The 22,344-nt window shown below is 38.5% G+C and overlaps 2 protein-coding genes across 11 annotated transcripts; both read left to right on the forward strand.

Moving 5' to 3' along the window:
• The first annotated feature begins 881 nt into the window (after window positions 1-881).
• On the forward strand, window positions 882-8,013 carry cnppd1 (cyclin Pas1/PHO80 domain containing 1). Its single transcript, XM_026928708.3, has 8 exons — window positions 882-1,052; window positions 2,278-2,380; window positions 3,439-3,520; window positions 3,678-3,798; window positions 3,930-4,058; window positions 4,203-4,264; window positions 4,747-4,864; window positions 5,236-8,013. Exons 1-8 carry the CDS (start codon window positions 990-992, stop codon window positions 5,737-5,739), a joined length of 1,182 nt encoding a protein of 393 aa, XP_026784509.3. The 5' UTR covers window positions 882-989; the 3' UTR covers window positions 5,740-8,013.
• Window positions 8,014-10,603: 2,590 nt separating this feature from the next.
• Window positions 10,604-21,104, forward strand: prkag3a (protein kinase, AMP-activated, gamma 3a non-catalytic subunit). 10 transcript variants are annotated; one of them, XM_053230065.1, is made up of 13 exons: window positions 10,606-10,722; window positions 11,089-11,125; window positions 14,078-14,184; window positions 14,336-14,417; window positions 15,041-15,099; window positions 15,320-15,380; window positions 15,979-16,033; window positions 16,126-16,252; window positions 17,757-17,922; window positions 18,023-18,060; window positions 18,693-18,839; window positions 19,921-20,112; window positions 20,892-21,104. In XM_053230065.1, the coding sequence occupies exons 1-12, from the start codon at window positions 10,705-10,707 to the stop codon at window positions 20,038-20,040; spliced, it is 1,017 nt and encodes a 338-aa protein (XP_053086040.1). In that variant the 5' UTR covers window positions 10,606-10,704; the 3' UTR covers window positions 20,041-20,112; window positions 20,892-21,104. The 10 variants fall into 10 exon arrangements, with proteins under 10 accessions (XP_053086044.1, XP_053086045.1, XP_053086047.1 ...); XM_034300045.2 differs by having other exon boundaries at window positions 15,320-15,365; XM_053230066.1 differs by lacking the exon at window positions 20,892-21,104 and having other exon boundaries at window positions 10,605-10,722; window positions 19,921-20,474.
• Window positions 21,105-22,344: the final 1,240 nt, after the last annotated feature.

The following is a 22,344-nucleotide window of genomic DNA, read 5'->3' on the forward strand; positions in this document are numbered from 1 at the left end:
ACTTTCCCATTTCTCACAGCAGCTACACTGTGTTAAAAAGTGTAAAACATTGTATATGTGTACATAAACAGCATTTTAAATAAAATTTTGTTAAACATTTGAGGTTTAGATTTGTAAGTGAACACTTGTCTTCTATAAATACAGCCTTTAATACGACTGAACTCGAGTTAAATATCAAGCTGCATGGTGAAGCATGGTGGTGGAAGCATCACTTTTGAAAATGACCCTTGGCTTCATTTTATGTGTTCTTGTAACAGTATTCAGACTATTATTCACATTAGATAAATATGTACCATTATTAATTTACTAATTTATTATTCATCTGAGCCATTTTTTTTTTATTGCTGAACTTTCCCATTTCTCACAGCAGCTACACTGTGTTAAAACACATAAAACATTGTGTTTCTGTATATAAACAGCATTTTCAATAAAATTTTGTTAAATATTTGAGGTTTAGATTAGTAAATGAACACTTGTCTTTTAAAAATACAGGCCCTTTAGTCTTTAATATGACTGAAATCGAGTTAAATATCAAGCTGCATGGTGAAGAATGGTGAAGCATGGTGGCGGTAGCATCACTTTTGCTAATGACCCTTTATTCTTGTAAGAGTATTCAGACTATTATTCACATTAAATATGTACCATTATTAATTTAGTAAATGAACAATTGCCTTCTGCAAATACAGGACCTTTAGTCTTTATTCTGACTGAACTCGAGCTGTGAAATCAGACGTTAACTCTTTCCGCCATTCTGGATGCCTTTGGAGTCGTGGGTTCCATCCCAAATCGCTACACAGTCCCTATACAAGCGCATTAAATAGCGTGTATATGATGTTAGATGGACACTACCTAGTGCACTACAGTAAGGCGGCGCTGTATTTGGGCGCAGCCGCTGTTGCGGAAGAAGGAGAAGGCGTCTGAGGGCGACGCCTGTCTGTGTGTTTACCGGGTTTCTCACTGTTTAATGTCGGTGAATTAGACTGTAAAAAATGGATTTTGGGGATTTATTCGACGAGCGGATGTTTCCTTTCAGCGACTTTCAGGAGTTTACGGTGTGTGTGTGTTTATTTGTCGTGAAAATGGACGTGTTTTATTTAGTAGCGACCCCTTGTGCTAATTAGCTAGCAACTTCAGCTCTTATTGGCTGTTATTATGTTTTTGTTTTGTTAAAGGAGTCACTGTATTAAGGAGTTATATTTTAAAATCAAACCACCATATGTGACATTAAAGCAATAAAAATACTAATAAATGTGTATTTTTAATATTTCGGATGTTGTTTATCTCGCTTCCTGGCTAAGTGGCGCGAGACATGCTAACTAGCTTAGGCCATGTTGATTAATGTTCACTTATTTATCTGTAAGAACATTTTATTTAAACATTTAAAAAAAAAAGAAACATGTCAGATTAATGTACATTAGTATTTATTAGCTAACTGTTATTAAAATTGTTCTAAATATCTATTCAATATGTCTTAGTGTCACTTATAAATATAACATGGCAGCCGGGGTGCGTCCCAAATTGCGCCACACTCCCTTATTCCCTACAAGCTACAAAGTGCACTCAATGTGTATTAGTACATCATTTGGACGCTGACCCAAAGCAGTGCATTGTGGGAATTTCATAAGAGCACTGAATAATCTTTAACAAGGAGTTCAGATGTAACTACAGCGAGAAACATTTAAAAATAGTGCACTATGTAGGGAACAGGGTGCAGTTTGGGACACAACAGGATCAGTGACAGCTTTAACACCATTTTAAGTGTTTTTCTTTACTCTAAAGTGAATATGCAAATATATGCAAATGTATGCAAATGAGGCAAAAGGTTATATTATATATATACACCCTAATCTTCATAATAAAATTAAAAAAAGTCTAAATTAATTTCAGGAATTAATTTTAAAAATACTTTTCACATGTTTCTTGCATATTTTGGAAAACATTTTTAAAAATAATTCTTTTATTTTTATACATTCATGATCCAAATTCCATTAAGTATGTATAACAAATAATTTTTTTATATTTTTTAATATTCTATAGATGTGACATTTTATGTCTGAATAATTTCTAAATAACGAAAGTTTTTTTTTTTTTTTAATCAATTGATGAGCAAAAAAGTCTGAACATTGGGTTTGCTTTCACAATGAAACAAATAAACAAAAAAAAATGCTCAGGCTTTTAAGGTCTAAAATATAAAAAAATTAAAACGTATTAAGTTGTATTAAATAGTCGCGCTGGATTTCCGCTAACGAGCCTGACGTTGTTTTCACTCGTGTGTAGTTTGTCCCGGGACATCAGAGACTTTCAGAGCGCGTGAGGAAGCGTCTGTACTACGGTCTGGATCAAGATGCGTCTCTAGATGCACTTTCCTGTCCTGTTACTGGTGAGTTTGTACCCTGTGTGTGCGTGTATATATATATGAGTGTGTGTGTGTGTGCGTGTGTGTGTGTGTGTGCGTGTATATATATATGAGTGTGTGTGTGTGTGCGTGTGTGTGTGTGTGTGTGCGCGCTTCTGACATGATATGATGTGCAGCTCAATACATCAGACACACAAGATGTGGAGTTAAAGCAATTCAATATGATGCCATGTTTCACGCCTCCTCCACTAGTATTAATTGATATATAGGCCACGCCTCCTCCACTAGTATTAATTGATATATAGGCCACGCCTCCTCCACTAGTATTAATTGATATATAGGCCACGCCTCCTTCACTAGTATTAATTGATATATAGGTCACGCCTCCTCCACTAGTATTAATTGATATATAGGTCACGCCTCCTTCACTAGTATTAATTGATATATATAGGCCACACCTCCTTCACTAGTATTAATTGATATATATAGGCCACACCTCCTTCACTAGTATTAATTGATATATATAGGCCACACCTCCTTCATTAGGACAGACACAGAAGCTACGCCTCCTTCACTAATATTAATTGATGTATAGGCCACTCCCCCTTCACTAGTATTAATTTATTTATATATATATATATATATATATATATATATATATATATATATACATATATATACATACACATAGGCCACGCCTCCTCCATTAGGACTGACAAAGAAGCCACGCCTCCTTCACCAGTATTAATTGATATATATAGGCCACACCCCCTTCATAAGGACTGACAAATAAGCCACGCCTCCTTCACTAGTATTAATTGATATATAGGCCACGCCCCCTTCACTCTTAATGATGGGCATAAAGGCCACGCCCCCTCCATTAGGACTCCACTAACTCTAACCCCTGGTTTATGATATGAACAGAATTTTTTTTTTTTTTTTATTTCCTTATATAAAATGTATCATGTTACATAACCCGGTGCTGAAGCAGGAGCATTACAGCTATTCAAGGTCCACAAGATTTATTAATTTATTAATTTGTTTGTTTATTTGTTTGTTTGTTTGTTTGTGGTTGACTCTAGATATCGCCGTCGAGCTTCTCCAGAAGTCAGCCCCGAGCCCTATACGGAAACTCCGCAAGAAGTACGCAGCACATGTAGCCAGGTGAGTGCGTTTACTCCATCTGTAGTGGAGGAGAAATCGGTGTAGCCTCACACATATACATATATATATATATAAAAACATCTCAACTTTTTATTTTAATTAAATAAATTATATAGTACGTTTAATCTGTATAAATGTTCCTCCCCCCCCACCTCAGAGAAGCGTGCATCTCCCCGTGCGCGATGATGCTGGCCCTGGTTTACATCGAAAGACTCCGACACAGAAACCCTGAGTACCTGCAGCAGATCTCCTCCTCCGACCTCTTCCTGATCTCCATGGTGAGCTCTTCAGACGTCCAGAGATGATCCCGTTCCCAGCGTAGAGTAGCGTCGCTGGCACGTTACACAAAAGATAATACATGTGAAAAAACAAGAGTCTGTTTTTTTTTTTTTTCCTCTCTCCCCTGCAGATGGTTGCCAGTAAATATCTGTACGACGAAGGTGAAGAGGAGGAAGTTTTCAACGACGAATGGGGCGCCGCCGGAAAGCTGGATGTCCAGACGGTCAACATGCTGGAGCTGAATTTCCTCAGTGCCATCGTATGTGAACTACTGAACACATCCTTCACCTGCTACGCCAACATCTTCTGTTTTACTGAACAGCGAGGAATTCCCAGGTTTTAAATATACAGTTCACCGTTCACCTTTAACGTCTCATAAAAGTTCATTATCTGTGTGTTTCAGGACTGGCGCCTGTTTGCTGAGCCCAGTGAGTTCTTTAATGCGCTCAGCCGACTCGAAACCTGGTTAGTGTTTGTTCTTTTGTGTGTGTGTGTGTGTGTGTGTGTTATTATGTCAAATACTATTCTCAGCTCGATATTATGTCATGTTATTACACTTAGAACAAAAAAGGTGCGATTCAGACAAGCTAAACTAGTCAAGAAGTTTTTTTTTTTCTTCATTTAAACCACACCTTTTTTTTTTTTTTTTTGTCGAATCTGAATATATCTAGCGTGTAGCGTCGTCATGTGATCTCCGCAGTTCTAAGATAGTGGATCTTTTCTGAATTAGACATGTTTTATGTTCATCAAAGCAAAACAAAATGGCGGATATATTTTCAGAGATATATTTTCTATGATTGCATACACACACAACCTTCGCTGCATTGCGGTGGATAGTTTGGGTCTGTCGTGTACATGTAGACGAATCTGATGCCGGTAAAAATCATCTAGAGCCGAATTTTGGTTTGTTCCGTTGGTTTCGTTAATCCGTTACGTCGTCCTGGCAGCATCGCGGAGCGGCAGGGGACGAAGCGCGGCTGGTACACGTACACTGACCTGTGTGTGCTGCTGGAGCAGGCCAACTGGAGGAACGCGCTCGTCGCTGCCTACCAGCACTTCACCAAGGTACGATCCGTCGGCAGAGAAGAACGTGGTTATGCAGTAAAAACTGACATAAAACGTTACGTAACGTATACAGAAATGATTAATCTTACGATAGTGTTGTCACAGAACATGTATATTGTGTATATATATCAATAATAATAATAAGTGATTAATAAAATGCAGCCGTAAACATTTATTTTAAACAGAATTAAAGAGAGAGAGAAAGTCCTACAGGTTTTATATTCTTTAACAGAGATGTACAGATTTATTTAAAAACACGGAATGTAAACTAGAGGAATTCAGAATGAAACAGAAGTTTTGTAATTGTGTTTTTGAGGCATTTATTAGATGTTGTTGTTTACGTAAACGAGTAAACGCGTTTCTCTCTGCAGGTCACGTGTATGCTCGGTCTCCTGTACCTAACGAGCGTCACCGGTCTCCTCGCCGCGTCCGCGGCTCTTCACCAGCTCAACCTCCCGCACGCCGACCCCGTAAACCCCGCCCTCTTCCATCCTCACGCCTCGGCCTCGTCGCTCCATCCTCGCTGCTGCGTCCTCGCCAACACCACCCAAAAACCCGAACACGCTCCGGATCTCCACCAGCACCATCCCCGACACCGTCACGGCCCGAGTTCTGCTCCTCCCCTCCACCCGAACTCCGCCCTCTCTCTGTGGAGCTCGCTCCTCTCCGCTCTCGTTCATTCGGACGCCCAGCCGACGGAGCTTCACGTGTGCGGCGCTCAGAACGCCACCTCGTTCGCCTGGTTCTCCTCCCACGATCTCCTCGCTCAGTCGCCTTTCCTCCCGAGTCCGCTCGCCGCTTTTCACAGACACAGCTGCTGCCCCGAAGCTGCAATGCCTTATGGGAAAGCGCAGGTTCTCCTCATACCGACTTAGAGACCGTGAGATTGTCTTTCAACGTTTGTAATGTTGGTGTTTTTTTTTTGTTTTTTTTTTGGTGGGATTTTGTATGTTTAACACCTTCTCTATATATAAAAGCACTTTGATCACGCGAGGGTGGAGGGTGGAGTTTGAGTAAAGAGTGTGTTAATGAAGCTGGAAAAAAAAAATCCACGTTTGTGAAGAAAACGTTTTAAAACTTGACGAACAATTCAAAGGAAATTTGAATTTCAAGTTAATCCTTACATTTTTTGGCTAGTTTGAGCTGACGTTTTTACAATTAAAAAATATAACATACATAAAATAAATTACAAACTTAAGTTATATAAATCACTACCAATAATTTCAGAAATTCAAAAAAGCACTCGAGTTGCCAGATTACTCCCAGAATCCCCCGTCTAATCTTTTGTATATTTTTAAATCGCGTAAAACAAAATGGCTTCTACGTTTAGTTCCCGATTAAAAGCACTGATATAAAATAAAACGAATAAATATTACATATATTTTTGCATTGATACAGATGATAAAGATTCAGATTTTTTTTTTGATAGATTTTTTTAAAAACAAAAAAAACAAAACAATTAAGCTCTTGAAACGGAGAAGAATTTGGCAACCGAGTCCATCATCTTCAGCGATCTTGCGTGTCGTTCCTTCGAATCTGTGCCTCCAAATGTTCTTCCTCATGTAAGTTTTCAAACCTGTTTTGGTGATTTTGGGTTTTTTTTTTGTTTGTTTTTTTTTTAGCTAAAAAAACATTTAAGAAAATTGAAATGACATAAGAAAGAGCGTGTAAGGCTTTTTGGTAAAGGTTTGGTATTATGGTGTTATTGCTCTTGAGGTGAGGATCGAAACATTTACATCGCCCCCTGCCTGTGAAAGAGTGTCGCTGCGTGGGTGGAAATTCTTGACAATTGATACTCTTTTTTTTTTTTTTTCTTCTTCTTTTTTTTTTTTTTATTGTAAAGTCGTTTTTGGAGTTTAACGACAATCTGGGTGAAGCATCAGCTCAGAGGAGTTGTGTGAGCTTTCATGGTGTGTTCCTGCAGTGTGTGTTTTTTTTTTTTTTTTTTTTTTTTTTTTTTTTAACAGTCTATGTTGCATTGAAGCCCTGGACAAGTCAAGAACACTGAGGGGCAAGTATTAAATCGAAAGAGTTTTTTTTTTTTTTTTGAGCTTGTTAGACGATCAGGTGACTCAGTGGCTGGATCCCGAACTTCACTGCAAGTCAAATAAAGTCACGGAGAAACGTTGCGCACTTTTCTAGCCTAGAAGTAGCTTGCTAATAGCCTAGCGAGTATTCCGATAAGTTATAACCTGACTGAGATGCTAAACAAGAACGACCTCTAGGATTAGGATGTTACATCTGTACCACAGCACTGTTGAATTCTCGATTTCGATTGGTTAGAACGCGATTGATTTCCTATAACCGCAGCTCTGACAGTAGCGCCGGCTCGTTCGAATACGTTATCGTTTCTATAGTAACAGGACTTGTACGGCAGACGCTATATGTAATCTAAGGCTAATAATAATAAGAGTAATAATAATAATAATAATAACGTGGTGTTATTTTAACAAAGAGAAACGTATAATCGTGAAGTTTTCTGTAAGGAGACGTTTATTTAAAGTTTATGGAAGGAGTCTCCGGTGTTTACGCTTTTCGGTTTTTCGGTAACGTGACAAGCTGAGGTTTTAAGACGAAAGGAAAAAGGAGGCTGTTGAGAGAACGACTCTTTATAGCGGTTGTAACGTAAGTAGCGAAATTATAGCGTAATGTAACTAGAAATGGATTTATAGTAGGCTATTACGTGTCGCTCATCGATACGTTAAAAATTGTAGTTGATGGCAAATTGGAATAAAACACTTCAGGACGCTAAAGCTGACGTGTTCTCACGTTGCATTATGGGAAAACGCGCCATCCGTCAGCCGTAGGAACTTCTGTCAGGATGTTTTAGTAGAATCGATTTTATGTTTTTTTTTTTTCTACTAAAACATGTACGCAGACGTAAATTGTAGCGTTTGGAACAGAGCAACAAACAACGTTAAATTTCGAGAGCGCTAACATGCGAGCTGTTACGTTAGACTGAGGAAAGCTTTGCAAGTTCTGTTCTGGAAAAAGGTCGCTAATTCTATTTTCGTAAACAATAGCTAAATAAATCTAGCCAACTTTTTTTGTTTGCTTTGGTTATGAACTATTAGTCGAGACTGCATGCCGGTTCTTCTTGTTTGTTATACAGCTTGAAGATGAATAAAGGATTTGATTGGATAAAAGTATCGTCTGAAGTTTCTGTACTTATTGTTTTCAAATTATAATCATTTTTAAACAACAGATTATGTGATTATCATATGTGATGATTTCAGAAATACCTTAGAAAGCTGGAATAGATTTGCCCTCTTTCTTTATTTCAGGTTTCCAGGTAAAAATTTCTGGAAATTAGCCCCGCCCCCTAGTCGCAACAGAGCTGTTTAGCTCCACCTCTTTTCCTTAAAAGGCAAGTCAGTTGATAGTTACTGAAAATTTACAATAACTGCTTCTTGCTCCTACAAGTAAGTACTTGTAGTTAGATAGAATTTTGACAAAAACAAGCCATTTCATAAACTTCATAAAGATGTTCTGATGCATCGGATCTGAGAATTCGGAGAAATCAAAGAAATTCATGTCGGAAGAGTCTCAGCAGGTTTTGGATTAGAAATGAATATTTTCTTGTCAAGTTCTTACATAGAAGGTCAAGTTATTGTATTGGAAAGTAGTTTGACCTTTAAAGCTGCAATATGTATCTTTTTTTCTTTTGTTATTAAAAAAAGTAATACTGCATTAAATGAATAAATACTTCAAAACATTGTTCTTGTGATTCACTCTGGACATATTCATTCTTTCAGAAAAAAAAAAACCAAGATTGATGTGAGAAAAAAATCTGAGAAATTGAGGTTATTAAATGGTTTTATATGAAGCGTTTAAAATAAATAATAAAAATATTTCTCAAATAGTTACACACAGCAGCTTTAATTATATTCGTATTCACCATGTTTTTACTTCATGAACAAATTTCGGAAATTCGCCAATTACACAACATAAAATATTAATATTAATCATTTATGTTTGTATTTTAAATTATTACATTATTAATTTATTTATTTAGTAATTGCATATGTAAGTAAAGCTGACATTTTTAATATTCCATGGTTGGAAACTTTGTTAGTCTAAAATTGTCAGTGCGTTAACAAATTTTGATATTTATTAATTCAACCAAAGAATGAAAAATAATCTCCTTATGGAAACTGAGCTGTTTAATCTACTTTTGGGGTTTTAAATCTTATATATAATTGTGCAAAATGATAATAAATCTCCCTAATAGACATGTAGCGTGTTTTTTTAATTTATTTTTAGCGTAAAAACCATTTAACACTCTCAGAAATTCAGAAAATACTACAGAAAATACGATCCTGCTGAGTTCTCGATTCGGATTGGTCAAAAGGTGTTGATTAACAGCAGTTCCAGCTGTAACATCTTACGCTGTTATCATCTTCCATAACAAATACACACACACACACACAAAACAGCGTAAAATTGTATGATATGGTGAACTTTTCCGTACGGGAGATGTTTATTTAACATTTATGGAAGGAGTCTCCAGTGTCAGAAGTAAAGCTGTAACTTTACGTTTTCTGACATCTTCATAACAGAGGAGTTTACGCTACTTTGCGGTTTTTCGGTAACATAGCTATGGCTAGCTATGGTTAGTGTTAGTTATTAAAGTAAATGTAACTAACTAGTTCTAAACCCTGGGTTGAGTTAAAAGGTCTTATTGAGGTGTTAGGTAATTAGTCTTGTCCTCTTTGCGTCTCGCTTGTGAGGTGCTGCGTGTGTTTTGTTGCATATCCCGGAGGCCAAGTGCTAAATTTGGACTGACCTGTGAGCACTTTGGCATGTAAACGGTTTGCACACAGAATTAGGGTGTGTGTCAAATCAACACCTAGCTCCCTATGTTATAATCTACTGGCTATGTTTAAAAAAAAAAAAAGTGAGTGATCTGAGGGACTAGATTTCTTGAGATGCTTTACATAAAGAAAATTTCAACTCAATTGCGGATATACTGTCGAACTCGATTCTTAAACATTCTTCATTTCACTGTTTTGCACACGTTTAACTGCTCTACGTGATTTGCACACAAGCTAAGCTATTTTTCTAGCTACCTTCGCAGATTATTCAGACATTTCTGCTCATACGATGTGACGTTTTCAATTAATAATATTAATAAAGGTTCATGAAATGGCTCAGAAATGCAGCGCTGCTGAATTCTCGATTCTGATTGGTCAGAAGGTGTTGATTAATTTGCTGTAGTTGCTGCAAATCAGTTACGAATTAACCTTAAGTGGTAATACACAGGTATTATCAGGTAGTACGTGTTTCTAATGATCTACAATGCGCTTGTGTGAACGTAAACAAAGCATGGATGTAACAGCGGAGATGAGATTTCGACTACAGCTCCCGACTTTGATGAGGTGCTGCGCGCCGCACAATCCCAGTCCTGTCGTTCGACCCAGTGAGTACGTGATTCAGAAAAACATTGCTATATGTGTTAATATATGAATCATTTTAAGTCGTAGTAACTCTATGGCTTAGGGAAAAGCAGTGGAGTGTAATTTTGAAGTGCACGAGTGAGAAAGGTAGGCAGTAAGTGGGTATGAGAGTCGATTCCACACATTTCAGACACAGCCTCAGCATACCGATTTGAAACGCACCCAATAAGTGGTTTTTACAGCCTTCATAAAGGTTCATGGTTCCCAAACCTAAAATAGGCGACCTACCTACCTACACACACACACACACACACACACACACACACACAGAGTCAGTCATTCCCCTTCACCACTTTCCCATTATAGATCACCACACATAGATATAGGCGCCAGCGGGCACGCGCATGCGCAAAGCGGGCACCCGCACACGGGCGCGCGCGCGCTATGGAGTCTGTAACGCAGGTATGCTAACGGCTAAAAAAATAAATAAATACCGTTAATGAATGCGTCGAATATTTATATATATATTTTTATACAGAAGAGATAAAATCTAAACATATAATCTCTAATTTAAAAAAAAAAAAAAAAGAATCTGTTTATCTACCGTTATCGTCTTGACCCGAGTTTAACCGTTACTGATGACACTCGAATCTGATTGGCTGTTGGAATCTATAAGCACTGTGGCTACTTGCGTACTAAACAGTAGCTTCTGTAGTATCTGATCTCATTAGTGCTGATTACTTAGTAGGCTTAGTACGCAATTTAGGACGCATCCTGTCACTTACTCCGACCTTTTCTTTTCTTTCTTTTCTTTATTTCTCTGGACAGGAGGTTTGCCCTGACCCTCATGTCATGAATAATTCAGGTAGGTCACCTGAATATGCTTTGAACTTAATATTTAACACTTATGCCTTATAGATGTGGTATTTAATATTAATAAAGGAGACAGTAGTCTATACACACCACTGGTCACATATTAACCACAACAGCAGGCTGTTTTGATATGTGTCTTACAAATGATGCTTTCAAAGCATTTATCAGTTACAAAGTGTAAAAAATAACTTATGTTACACCAGACACTCAGTGACTAGCATTAGGAAGCTATCATGCCACTCTGTAACTAACAGATGATGCTCCCTAAGGAACAGATGCCACTCCGTAACTAACAGATGCCACTCCGTAACTAACAGATGCCGCTCCGTAACTAACAGATGCCGCTCTGTAACTAACAGATGCCACTCTACCACTCTGTAACTAACAGATGCCACTCCGTAACTAAAAGATGCCGCTCCGTAACTACAAGATGCCACTCCGTAACTAACAGATGCCGCTCCGTAACTAACAGATGCCGCTCCGTAACTAACAGATGCCGCTCCGTAACTAACAGATGCCACTCTACCACTCTGTAACTAACAGATGCCACTCCGTAACTAACAGATGCCGCTCCGTAACTAACAGATGCCACTCTACCACTCTGTAACTAACAGATGCCACTCCGTAACTAAAAGATGCCGCTCCGTAACTACAAGATGCCACTCCGTAACTAACAGATGCCGCTCCGTAACTAACAGATGCCGCTCCGTAACTAACAGATGCCACTCCGTAACTAACAGATGCCACTCTACCACTCTGTAACTAAAAGATGCCGCTCCGTAACTAACAGATGCCGCTCTACCACTCTGTAACTAAAAGATGCCGCTCCGTATCTAACAGATGCCGCTCCGTAACTAACAGATGCCGCTCCGTAACTAACAGATGCCGCTCCGTAACTAAAAGATGCCGCTCTGTAACAAAAAGATGCCGCTCCGTAACTAACAGATGCCGCTCCGTAACTAACAGATGCCGCTCCGTAACTAAAAGATGCCGCTCTACCACTCTGTAACTAAAAGATGCCGCTCCGTATCTAACAGATGCCGCTCCGTAACTAACAGATGCCGCTCCGTAACTAACAGATGCCGCTCCGTAACTAAAAGATGCCGCTCTGTAACAAAAAGATGCCGCTCCGTAACTAACAGATGCCGCTCCGTAACTAACAGATGCCGCTCCGTAACAAAAAGATGCCGCTCCGTAACTAAAAGATGCCGCTCCGTAACTAACAGATGCCGCTCCGTAACTAACAGATGCCTCTCCGTAACTAAAAGATGCCGCTCCGTAACTAACAGATGCCTCTCCGTAACTAAAAGATGCCTCTCCGTAACTAAAAGATGCCGCTCCGTAACAAAAAGATGCCGCTCCGTAACTAACAGATGCCGCTCCGTAACTAACAGATGCCGCTCCGTAACAAAAAGATGCCGCTCCGTAACTAACAGATGCCGCTCCGTAACTAACAGATGCCGCTCCGTAACAAAAAGATGCCGCTCCGTAACTAACAGATGCCGCTCCGTAACTAACAGATGCCGCTCCGTAACTAACAGATGCCGCTCCGTAACAAAAAGATGCCGCTCCGTAACTAACAGATGCCTCTCCGTAACTAACAGATGCCGCTCCGTAACAAAAAGATCCCGCTCCGTAACTAAAAGATGCCGCTCCGTAACTAACAGATGCCGCTCCGTAACAAAAAGATGCCGCTCCGTAACTAAAAGATGCCGCTCCGTAACTAAAAGATGCCGCTCCGTAACAAAAAGATGCCGCTCCGTAACTAACAGATGCCACTCCGTAACTAAGAGATGCCACTCCGTAACTAAGAGATGCCTCTCTGTAACTAAGAGATGATGCTCCGTAACAAAAAGATGCCGCTCCGTAACTAACAGATGCCGCTCCGTAACTAAGAGATGCCGCTCCGTAGCTAAAAGATGATGCTCCGTAACTAACAGATGCCGCTCCGTAACTAAGAGATGCCGCTCCGTAACTAACAGATGCCTCTCCGTAACTAAGAGATGCCGCTCCGTAACTAACAGATGCCGCTCTGTAACTAACAGATGCCACTCCGTAACAAAAAGATGCCACTCCGTAACTAAGAGATGCCGCTCCGTAACTAACAGATGCCGCTCTGTAACTAACAGATGCCACTCTGTAACAAAAAGGTACCACTCCATAACTAAGAGATGCTACTCCGTAACAAAAAGATGCCGCTCCGTAACTAACAGATGCCGCTCTGTAACTGACAGATGCCTCTCCGTAACTAAGAGATGCCTCTCCGTAACTAAGAGATGCCTCTCCGTAACTAACAGATGCCGCTCCGTAACTAAGAGATGCCGCTCCGTAACTAACAAATGCCACTCTGTAACTAGCAAGTTGTATTCTGTAACTGGCTGCTGCCACTCCATATCTAGCAGATGGCGCTCTGTAACTGGCAGGTGCCACTCTGTAACTATTCACTTGTGCATTTTTCAGCTCTATCCAGTCACAAATCAATTGTGTTTGCTTACTGCTCACATTTCATCTGGTACGCTTAGCAGATGGCACGGCAGCCATTTTAAGAAGACATTCTAAGTTCCTGTCTAAGAGTTTGGTCTTTAATCCTGTCTATCATCCGCCTGGCAGAAGAGATGACTCACCACCCTGCCCAGAAATACAGGCTGCTGGGAATGCTGGCAGATTCACAAGTAGTTATGATTTATTTATAGACTTATCAAAGTAAAGAGATCAGTTACTCTGCGTCACGTTTCTATACTTCAACTCAAACGATGAGGACACGAGGTGACAATTTTCTTATTTGTAGTCAGCAAAGAAAAGAGCAAATGGGAATACTCCAGTAGTTCTGTAGGAAACGGCCATGTTGGTCTGTAGCAGCAGTTTAGGAGAATGCAAACACATACTTACACACACACACACACACACACACACACATTCCTGGTCTCTCCTGTCTCCCTTTCAGCAACCGACCCAGGAGCTGAGGCCTACCTAGAATTTATGAAGAAACACTGCTGTTACGACGCCATTCCCACCAGCTGTAAGCTCGTTATTTTTGACACGGCTCTGCAGGTATGTTGGGTGATTTATTTCTTTCCTAAATAATTTCTATTTCCTCCAAGATTTCTTTTCAGATTAACAAAATCGATATTTTTTTACTTAGGTACTAGGCAACGGTGAATAAAAATGATTATCACATAATCGTTATTTTATTTATTTATAGGTAAAGAAAGCCTTTTTCGCGTTAGTGGCAAACGGTTTACGAGCAGCACCGCTATGGGACAGCAAACTGCAGAGATTTGTGGGTAAGACACACAGATAATCAAGCGCACTTTCTCGTCTGTACAAATACAAACTATAATCAAATTTGCATCGTTTATGATATCAGTTTTTTGTGATATTCATTAAGTTGGAAAGTTACACATATTCAGAATTGGGTTACGCAGGCAGCTGCTTTTCTATGCAGCCTATTCAGATTATAGAATAGCACTTGATCCAGCACATGCTATTATTTTGCACTTATTTAATTGTGTGCACAATTTAATGAAGCCACAAGAAAGTAAATTGAGGTCGTAATCGTAACGTGTGTGTATGATATACGCTGTTTTTATCGTGATTCTAACGCACAATTTTGATTTGTCAAATTGATAAAAGAACATCGATGATTTAATAATTAATTCTGCTCCTTGTTTGAAGAAGAAAGGTCAGAATCGTGTCTAATTGAGACACGCCTCTGTCTTCTCAAATTCCACCCTCTTTGCAAAAATCCAACCTGCTGTCTAAATTAAGTTCGTACTTATTTGAGGTCTGAATATTGATGTGTGGAATTTCGGTATTAAATCCTCACTATGCACATAGCTCAACTCTGAATACAGTACTGAATACAATCCAATATTTATCACTATTTCCTTTCTTCCACGACGCACAGGTATGCTGACCATCACAGACTTCATCAACATTCTCCATCGCTACTATAAATCCCCAATGGTCAGTAGTGACACTAGATGTGTTAAAGGAATAGTTCAGCCAAATGTAACACTTGCACAGTGTTCACCTCATTCCAAACATAGTCAATTAGACCGAACGTGTTTGGTATCTGATGCTAAAGTAGCTATGGAGTAACCATCAGGTTAACTTCCTGTCTCTGATCTCTGATTTTCTTCATCTCACTAGAATAATTCTCTTGTGTTTTTTTTCTTCCATCAAGGTTCAAATTTATGAGCTAGAGGATCACAAGATTCAGACATGGAGAGGTGATTCATTTCAAAGTAAATGAGCTGCATTATGTAGATGATATCAGGCTGACTGTATATGAGAACAACAACCACTGTATGTTCTAATAGGCAAGCTTGTAATCCTAAAGTTTTTTTTTTTTTTTTCCCCCAACAAAAAATATTTTCGAAGAAGAAAAATATCTATTACATTAATGCCTTTTTAATTTCTTCTTATTTTCTTTGGAACTAAAATGGAATTAATTTTGATGGATTTTAATTTCAATTTTTAACAGCCATAATTTTAGCCATAGTTTTTTTTTTTTTTTTTTTTTCTGATGTTATGTTTTCCATTTCCTGTGAAATGCAGTTTGGATTAAGTTTTCTAGCTATAATTGTATTTTTGTTTGTTTTTATTTTTGAATTGCATGTTTTATTTTTTTGCACAATCGGTTTTATTTTTAAATGTGATTTTTAAAAATATTTTATATAATTTTTTAATATAATTTTAATTGTATAATTTTTAGATTTTTTAACATTATACCTGGAAATGAAATATAAGTGTTAAACTTCATGCTGATGGTTATATAGATTTATTTATTTTATAGGCTATATATGTTTTACAGTTTTTCTATTTTTTTTTTTTACTTTTTAGACATTTACCTGCAGTACTATAATCCGAGCCTCATCAGCATCACACCTGAAGCGAGGTAACTACAGCTCACACTCCACAAGATTCCAACAACAAAAACAAGAGTGCGAGTGTAAAGTTTTACGCCTCTAATTCTCGTTTCTTTCACAGCCTTTTCGATGCCGTTTATTCCTTACTGAAGCACAAAATCCACCGTCTGCCTGTCATCGACCCCGAATCTGGGAACGTCCTCCACATTTTAACCCACAAGCGAATTCTCAAATTCCTGTATATATTTGTTAGTAAGACCATTTTCGTTTATCGTCATTATAATTTTATCCTCATTCCTTGCCCTGCCCTTAGTATTTTGAGATTGCAGTGTCGCAGAAAACTTCCTGTTTACTTCCTGGTTTCCCCAGTTCCTACTCCAGGACTATCTTGACCACACCCCCTCATAATTGTTATTTCCTGTGTCTAGCTTTATCCTGTTTATCCTGTTTATAAATATTAGTTTGGTTGACTGTATCATTGGAAAGTGTTGCATGTGTTAACAGGTATTTTAAACTTATTTAAAATTTTTTTAGCCTCCCAGTGCCTTACTGGTTTCCCAGTGGCTTCCTGGTTTCCCAGTGGCTTTCTAATTTTCCTTTGCCCACAAATCTTCTTGGTTTCCCACTGGTTTCTTGGCTTCCATATACCTACCTGTTTTCCTAGTGACTATTTGTTGTCCAAGAGGTTTCCTGGCTTCCCAGTACCTTCCTGGATTTCCAGTGACTTCCTGTTTTCCCAGTGGCATTCTAATTTTCCAGTGGCCTTCAGATCCCCCCCACCATGTACCTACCTGTTTTCCCATTGGCCATTGGTTGTCCAAGTGGTTTCTTGACATCCCAGTACCTTCCTGTTTTCCATGTAGCTTTTGGTTTTCTGCGTGGTTTGCTAGTTTCCCAGTGGCTTTCTGGTTTTAGAGTTCCGTGTGGTTTCTCGGCTTCCCAGTACCTGCTACTTTTTTCAATGGCTTCCTGATTTCCCTGTGCCTTTTAGCTTTACTAGGAATTCCCAGTGGTTTGTTGGTTTCCCCGTGATTTTTAAGCTTTCCCAGTGGTTTCTTGGCTTCATAATACTTACCTGTTTTCCCAGTAGCTTCCCTGGTTCCATAAGACTTTCTGGTTTCCCAGTGGCTTCCTGGTTTACCAGTGCCCTTCAGTCTTCCCATTGTTTTTGAACTTTCCCTGTTGTTTTCTTGGCTTCGCTGTACCTGCTAGTTTTTCCAGAGGCTTCCTGCTTTCCCAGTGGCCTTTAGTTTTCCCTGTGCCTTTTAGCTTTCCCAGTGCCTAGGCATCCCATTCTGTACCTTCCAGTTTTCTGTTTTTCATGTGGCTTCTGGCTTTCCCACTGGCTTCTGGTTTTCCCAGTGGCTGCTGGTTTTCCCAGTGGCTTCTGTTTTTCCCCCTGGCTTCTGGTTTCCCAGTGGTTTTCTGGTTTTCCCAGTGGCTTCTGGTTTTCCCAGGGGCTTATGGTTTTCCCAGTACCTTTTAGCTTTCCCAGTGGTTTCTTGGCTACCCAGTACCTTCTAGTGTTTTATTGGCTTCTCAGTGGTTTCTTTGTTTCTAGTAGGCCTTCTCCTTTCCCAGTCACTTCCTGGTTTCCCAGTTTTCTAAGGGTTTCCCAGTGATTCCTGAGTATAGAATGTTAACAGTGCATGTCACTACCTAAGGTCCTGCTCTATAATCATGTACAGCCCTAATAAAGACAATTTCGCGCTCACGTCCACCTGCCTCTGGCCGGCATTTTGTTATGTGCAGAGAGCCACGATCCCAACGCCACAATTTCTGCAGAGGACAATTGAAGAAGCGGGAGTCGGGACATTCAGAGACATCGCCACCATACAGGAGACGGCCACCGTGTACGACGCTTTATCCATTTTTGTGGAGAGACGAGTATCTGCTCTGCCTGTGGTGGATGAAAATGGTAACACATTCTCGACTCAAAGACATCAAGCAAAATTAATATACATATTCTAGTATTATTATTATTATTATTATTATTATTAAGATTTTCTGTTTTCTAGGTAAGGTAGTGGCTCTTTACTCAAGATTTGATGTGATAGTAAGTAAAATCTAAACTTTAATCCTCTCCTTTATCCTAAGTGTCATTCTTTTTATGATTATATATTTTGTATATATTTGTTACGCAAATGTTGCACAACGTTAAATGTAACTATAGACGGATAAAAAAAGGCATAACTGCTGACGATTTCCTGTGGTACGAGAGGAATAAAGCGCTTCGGGACATGCTGTTTTAGGCGAATAATCAGCTTTGGCATAGTAACATGAATATCCGCCTCGTCCCACCTCTCTGTCGTTGATTATTTTCCCATATCGGCACGTCACCAGGTGTTTTATTCCTTACTTATAGTACAAATTACAATTATAAACACTTACAAAATGTCTGCAGGTGTTTTTGATGCTTTTACTTTACATTTTAATACCTTAAATAATATTTAAAATGTAAGAATATCTAAAAATGATATATATATATTTAAAAATCTTTAAATATTAAACCATTTTTTTTTTTGCAAATATCATACTCCAGAATAACAACAGCAATAGTTTGTGCACCCCTAGATTTTGCCCTTCTGTTCAGTTTGCTAACCCTGATCAATAACATAATGAATTTATTACAATTTCATCATTGTATCGTCATTTTTTTTTTTTGTTAATTGTGTGTTTTGATTGCAGAATCTGGCAGCACAGAAAACCTACAACAACCTGAGCATGAGCATGAAGGAGGCGTTGAGGAGACGGCGCTGTTTCGCCGAGGGAGTTATTAAGTGTTATCCTGACGAAACGTTGGAGACTGCTGTCGACAGAATCGCTAATGCAGAGGTGGGCAGATGTTTTAAACTGATGCCAAAATATACCAAATAGTTGAATATTTGAATGTTTTTTGTTTGTTTGTTTGTTTGTTTGTTTGTTTTGTCGTGTTAGCCAGTTTGATAACATGACAATATCCAAAAACTGACCAAATTTACATAATATGTTCATAATTATATAAATTATAATAGCAGGATTAGTCCGTATTAACACATTTAGGTTGAAAATACAGCTATTAAATCCTTCTCTTGGTACAGTTCTGCCTTCAACCTTTGAGAGGCGGAGCTTAAAGGCTAGCACGCATTTTTTCCGTAGGAGCTTCGCATGTTAACATCGGAGTTATAACGTATGAGTTAACACTCGGAAATACGCCAGAAGAATCTATTTCTTCCCCAATAAAAACGTTAGATGTTTTGAAATCTCGTATATGAACTGACCAGATGGAAGCCCCGCCCCCTTTATTGCTTGACTAACCTCGACACTACGTCATTTTCTAGTGTTTTTAAGCTTTAATGTTATCAACAAGCTAGCCAGCTGACTGCGTTACAGCTTTAACAAGCGAATATTTTTGTACGTTGAGTGATATCATCTAAAGCAAATACTCACAGTACATATACAGTATAATTCATTCCAAATGAAAGAAGTGCTACTTTGTTTGCTGTGAGCGGCCATTTTGATTTTGAACTCGGAGTTGAGGTAGAATAATATTTCGTCTCGACATGAGACGTCGCGTCCTTCGCTTTCTGTCACGGTAAATAACGAATGTTTGGAGTTCGTTAATGCGAAATAAAATCTATCAAAGTAGGTTAACCTTAGCTAACATTAGACACGTATATAGTTAACTTCAGCTAGCTAGATTTATTAAAGACGTCACGGAAGTTTAATAAATAAGATTACACTTAAATAAACAAACAAACAAATAAATAAATAAGAACTTTAAACGTAAGATTAAACAGGTTTACAACGTTTTCGTAAACACTTTCTGATTAACTGTACGAATTTTACGTAACTTTCTTTTTTAGAATAGGTAGAAAGAAAGTGTTAGGGTTAGCGACGGTGTGTTAAATGTGCTGCTGTCTGTCCTCGTGTTCAGGTTCACAGGCTGGTTCTGGTGGACCGAGAAGACGACACGGTGCGAGGCATCATCTCCCTCTCAGATCTTCTCCAGGCCATGATTTTATCTCCAGCCGGAATCGACGCTCTGCTCGCTTAGCCTTAATGTGACGGGTTCACTCCTCATCCTGTGTTCACGCACTTCCTCCTTCTCCTCCATCACGTGCCACAGGTGAAGTTTTCCCACCTTTACTCTCAGCACACACACACACACACACACACACACATACACACTCACACACACTCACACACACTCACACACAGCAGAGACTCGAGCATGAGCTGCTTTACTCTGTCTGTGCTTTATTATTTATTTATTTTTGGTCTAAATGTTTATTCCTAGTTATTACGAGCTGTACTGACATCTTACAGATGTAGATGAAAAAAAAAAATAAATAAAATAAATAATTAATTTTCCATTTTAGTGAAAGTATTTCCTTTGTTTTGGTGTTTTTTGTTTTGTTTTATTTTTATTTCTTTATTTTACAATTGTTTTCCCATTATTTCGTTTATTTTTTTCTGTTTTCTTACACATAAATTTCTTTTTATTGTATATTTTTTCATTTATTTTATTTAAAATACTTACTCTATTTTGTTATTCATAGTTTCTTTTTTTCATTTCATTATTTATTATTAAATGAGTATTTATTAATATTATTATTAGTAACATTAATTACTAATTAATAATTATATTTATTAATTTATTCTGTTCTTAATATTGTTATTATTAAACTATTTGATTGTTGTATTTTTTCAGATATTTATTTTCTTATTTTTCTGATATGTTTATTGTATTTTATTAATATTTGTGTGAGTTTTATCTCCTTATGCTTATTTTTGTACCTGTTTCTTTTTTTTATCCTCATTATTATTATTATTATTATTAATGATTCACATACTCATTATCATCTAAAGGTAAATATGAAAAGTTTTGTATTTTTCCTTCCACAGATATTGCAGAGTAACGAGCCGTGATGATCTCTCTCTCACACACACACACACACACACACACTCACACACACTCTCTCTCTCTCTCTGTGGAAAGAAGAAGAGCTTCATCAGATACTAAACTGATTTGTTTTGTTTGTTGTAAATAACTTTTTGTACGATTTGTGTTCACACCGCGGTAATTAAATTAAACACCGGCTTTGCTGAAATATCAAACGAACTTGTTATTCATTATTACACGTTTAGCGTTTTTGTCGTACAGGACAGGAAGTAGTACAGGAAGTAGTACAGGAAGTAGTACAGGAAGTAGACCGTGAAGCCCAAAGTCATGTGATCATCTGCTTTTTCCTTTGATTACTAAAATATTAGAATGTGTACGAATATTTAACTAATCTAGTTAACTTAATACATGAGGAGTGTGTGTGTGTGTGTGTGTGTGTGTGTGTGTGTGTGTGTGTGGTGGTTCATGTCACAGAAAATCATTAATATGCACAAATATTCTTTGAGTCAGATATTAAACTACGCTATCGTTCCACTTTATTATTAATGTGTCGTGTTTATAGGAATAAAAAACACAGTTAAAGCACAAACATTAACACTGCAATAATGCAAAACACACTCGCTCCTCAAAATACTTTTATCTCTCTATCAGTCTGTCTCTCTATCTATCTATCTATCTGTCTACAGTATCTGTCAACTTGTCTGTCCATCTATCTGTCTGTCTGTTTATCTGTCTGTCTATGTGTCTGTCTTTCTCTATCAGTCTATCTATCTATCTATCAACTTCTCTGTCTGTCCATCCATCTGTCTGTGTCTGTTTATCTGTCTATCATCTTGTCTGTCTGTGTCTATCTTTCTCTATCAGTCTGTCTGTCTATCTATCTATCTATCTATCAACTTCTCTGTCTCTATCTATCTTAGTATTTATCAACTTGTCTGTCTGTCCATCCATCTGTCTGTGTCTGTTTATCTGTCTATCTATCTGTCTAACTGGCTGCTTGTATCTATCTCTCTATCTGTCTGTTGTTGTCGTCTTTTTTTCATCGTATTGTTGTTCCATCCATCCATTCTCTGTTCCGCGTATCCTACACAAGGCGGGGGACTCTGCACAGGGTGCCAGTCCTTCGCAGGGCACAATCACACACACACACACACTACAGACAATTTCGAGATGCCAGTCAGCCTACAGCGCTGGGGGAGGAAACCGGAGTACCCAGAGAAAACCCCTGAAACACGCAGAGGACATGCAAACTCAGCGCACGCAGAGCGGAGACGGGAATCGAACCCACAACCCCTGCAGGTTCACCAGACTAATCACCAAGCCACTAATCCCTGTACTGTGGAGTTATTTCAGTAATTAAAAGCACATTGCTATGGACGTTGTGTGTGTGTGTGTGTGTGTGTGTGTGTGTGTGTGTGTGTGTGTGTGTGTGTGTGTGTGTGTGTGTGTGTGTGT

Source organism: Pangasianodon hypophthalmus, chromosome 26 (assembly GCF_027358585.1).
Source record: "Pangasianodon hypophthalmus isolate fPanHyp1 chromosome 26, fPanHyp1.pri, whole genome shotgun sequence".
Classification (NCBI taxonomy): Eukaryota; Metazoa; Chordata; class Actinopteri; order Siluriformes; family Pangasiidae; genus Pangasianodon; species Pangasianodon hypophthalmus.

Excerpts from the sequence above, each read along its gene's own strand:
- cnppd1 (XM_026928708.3), top strand. The coding sequence starts at position 990 with ATGGATTTTGGGGATTTATTCGACGAGCGGATGTTTCCTTTCAGCGAC. Across the intron at positions 3,521-3,677 it reads TACGCAGCACATGTAGCCAG|AGAAGCGTGCATCTCCCCGT; the intron begins GTGAGTGCGTTT and ends CCCCCACCTCAG. Across the intron at positions 4,865-5,235 it reads CCTACCAGCACTTCACCAAG|GTCACGTGTATGCTCGGTCT; the intron begins GTACGATCCGTC and ends TTCTCTCTGCAG.
- prkag3a (XM_053230066.1), top strand. Across the intron at positions 14,418-15,040 it reads CAAACTGCAGAGATTTGTGG|GTATGCTGACCATCACAGAC; the intron begins GTAAGACACACA and ends CACGACGCACAG. Across the intron at positions 16,034-16,125 it reads AGCATCACACCTGAAGCGAG|CCTTTTCGATGCCGTTTATT; the intron begins GTAACTACAGCT and ends TTTCTTTCACAG.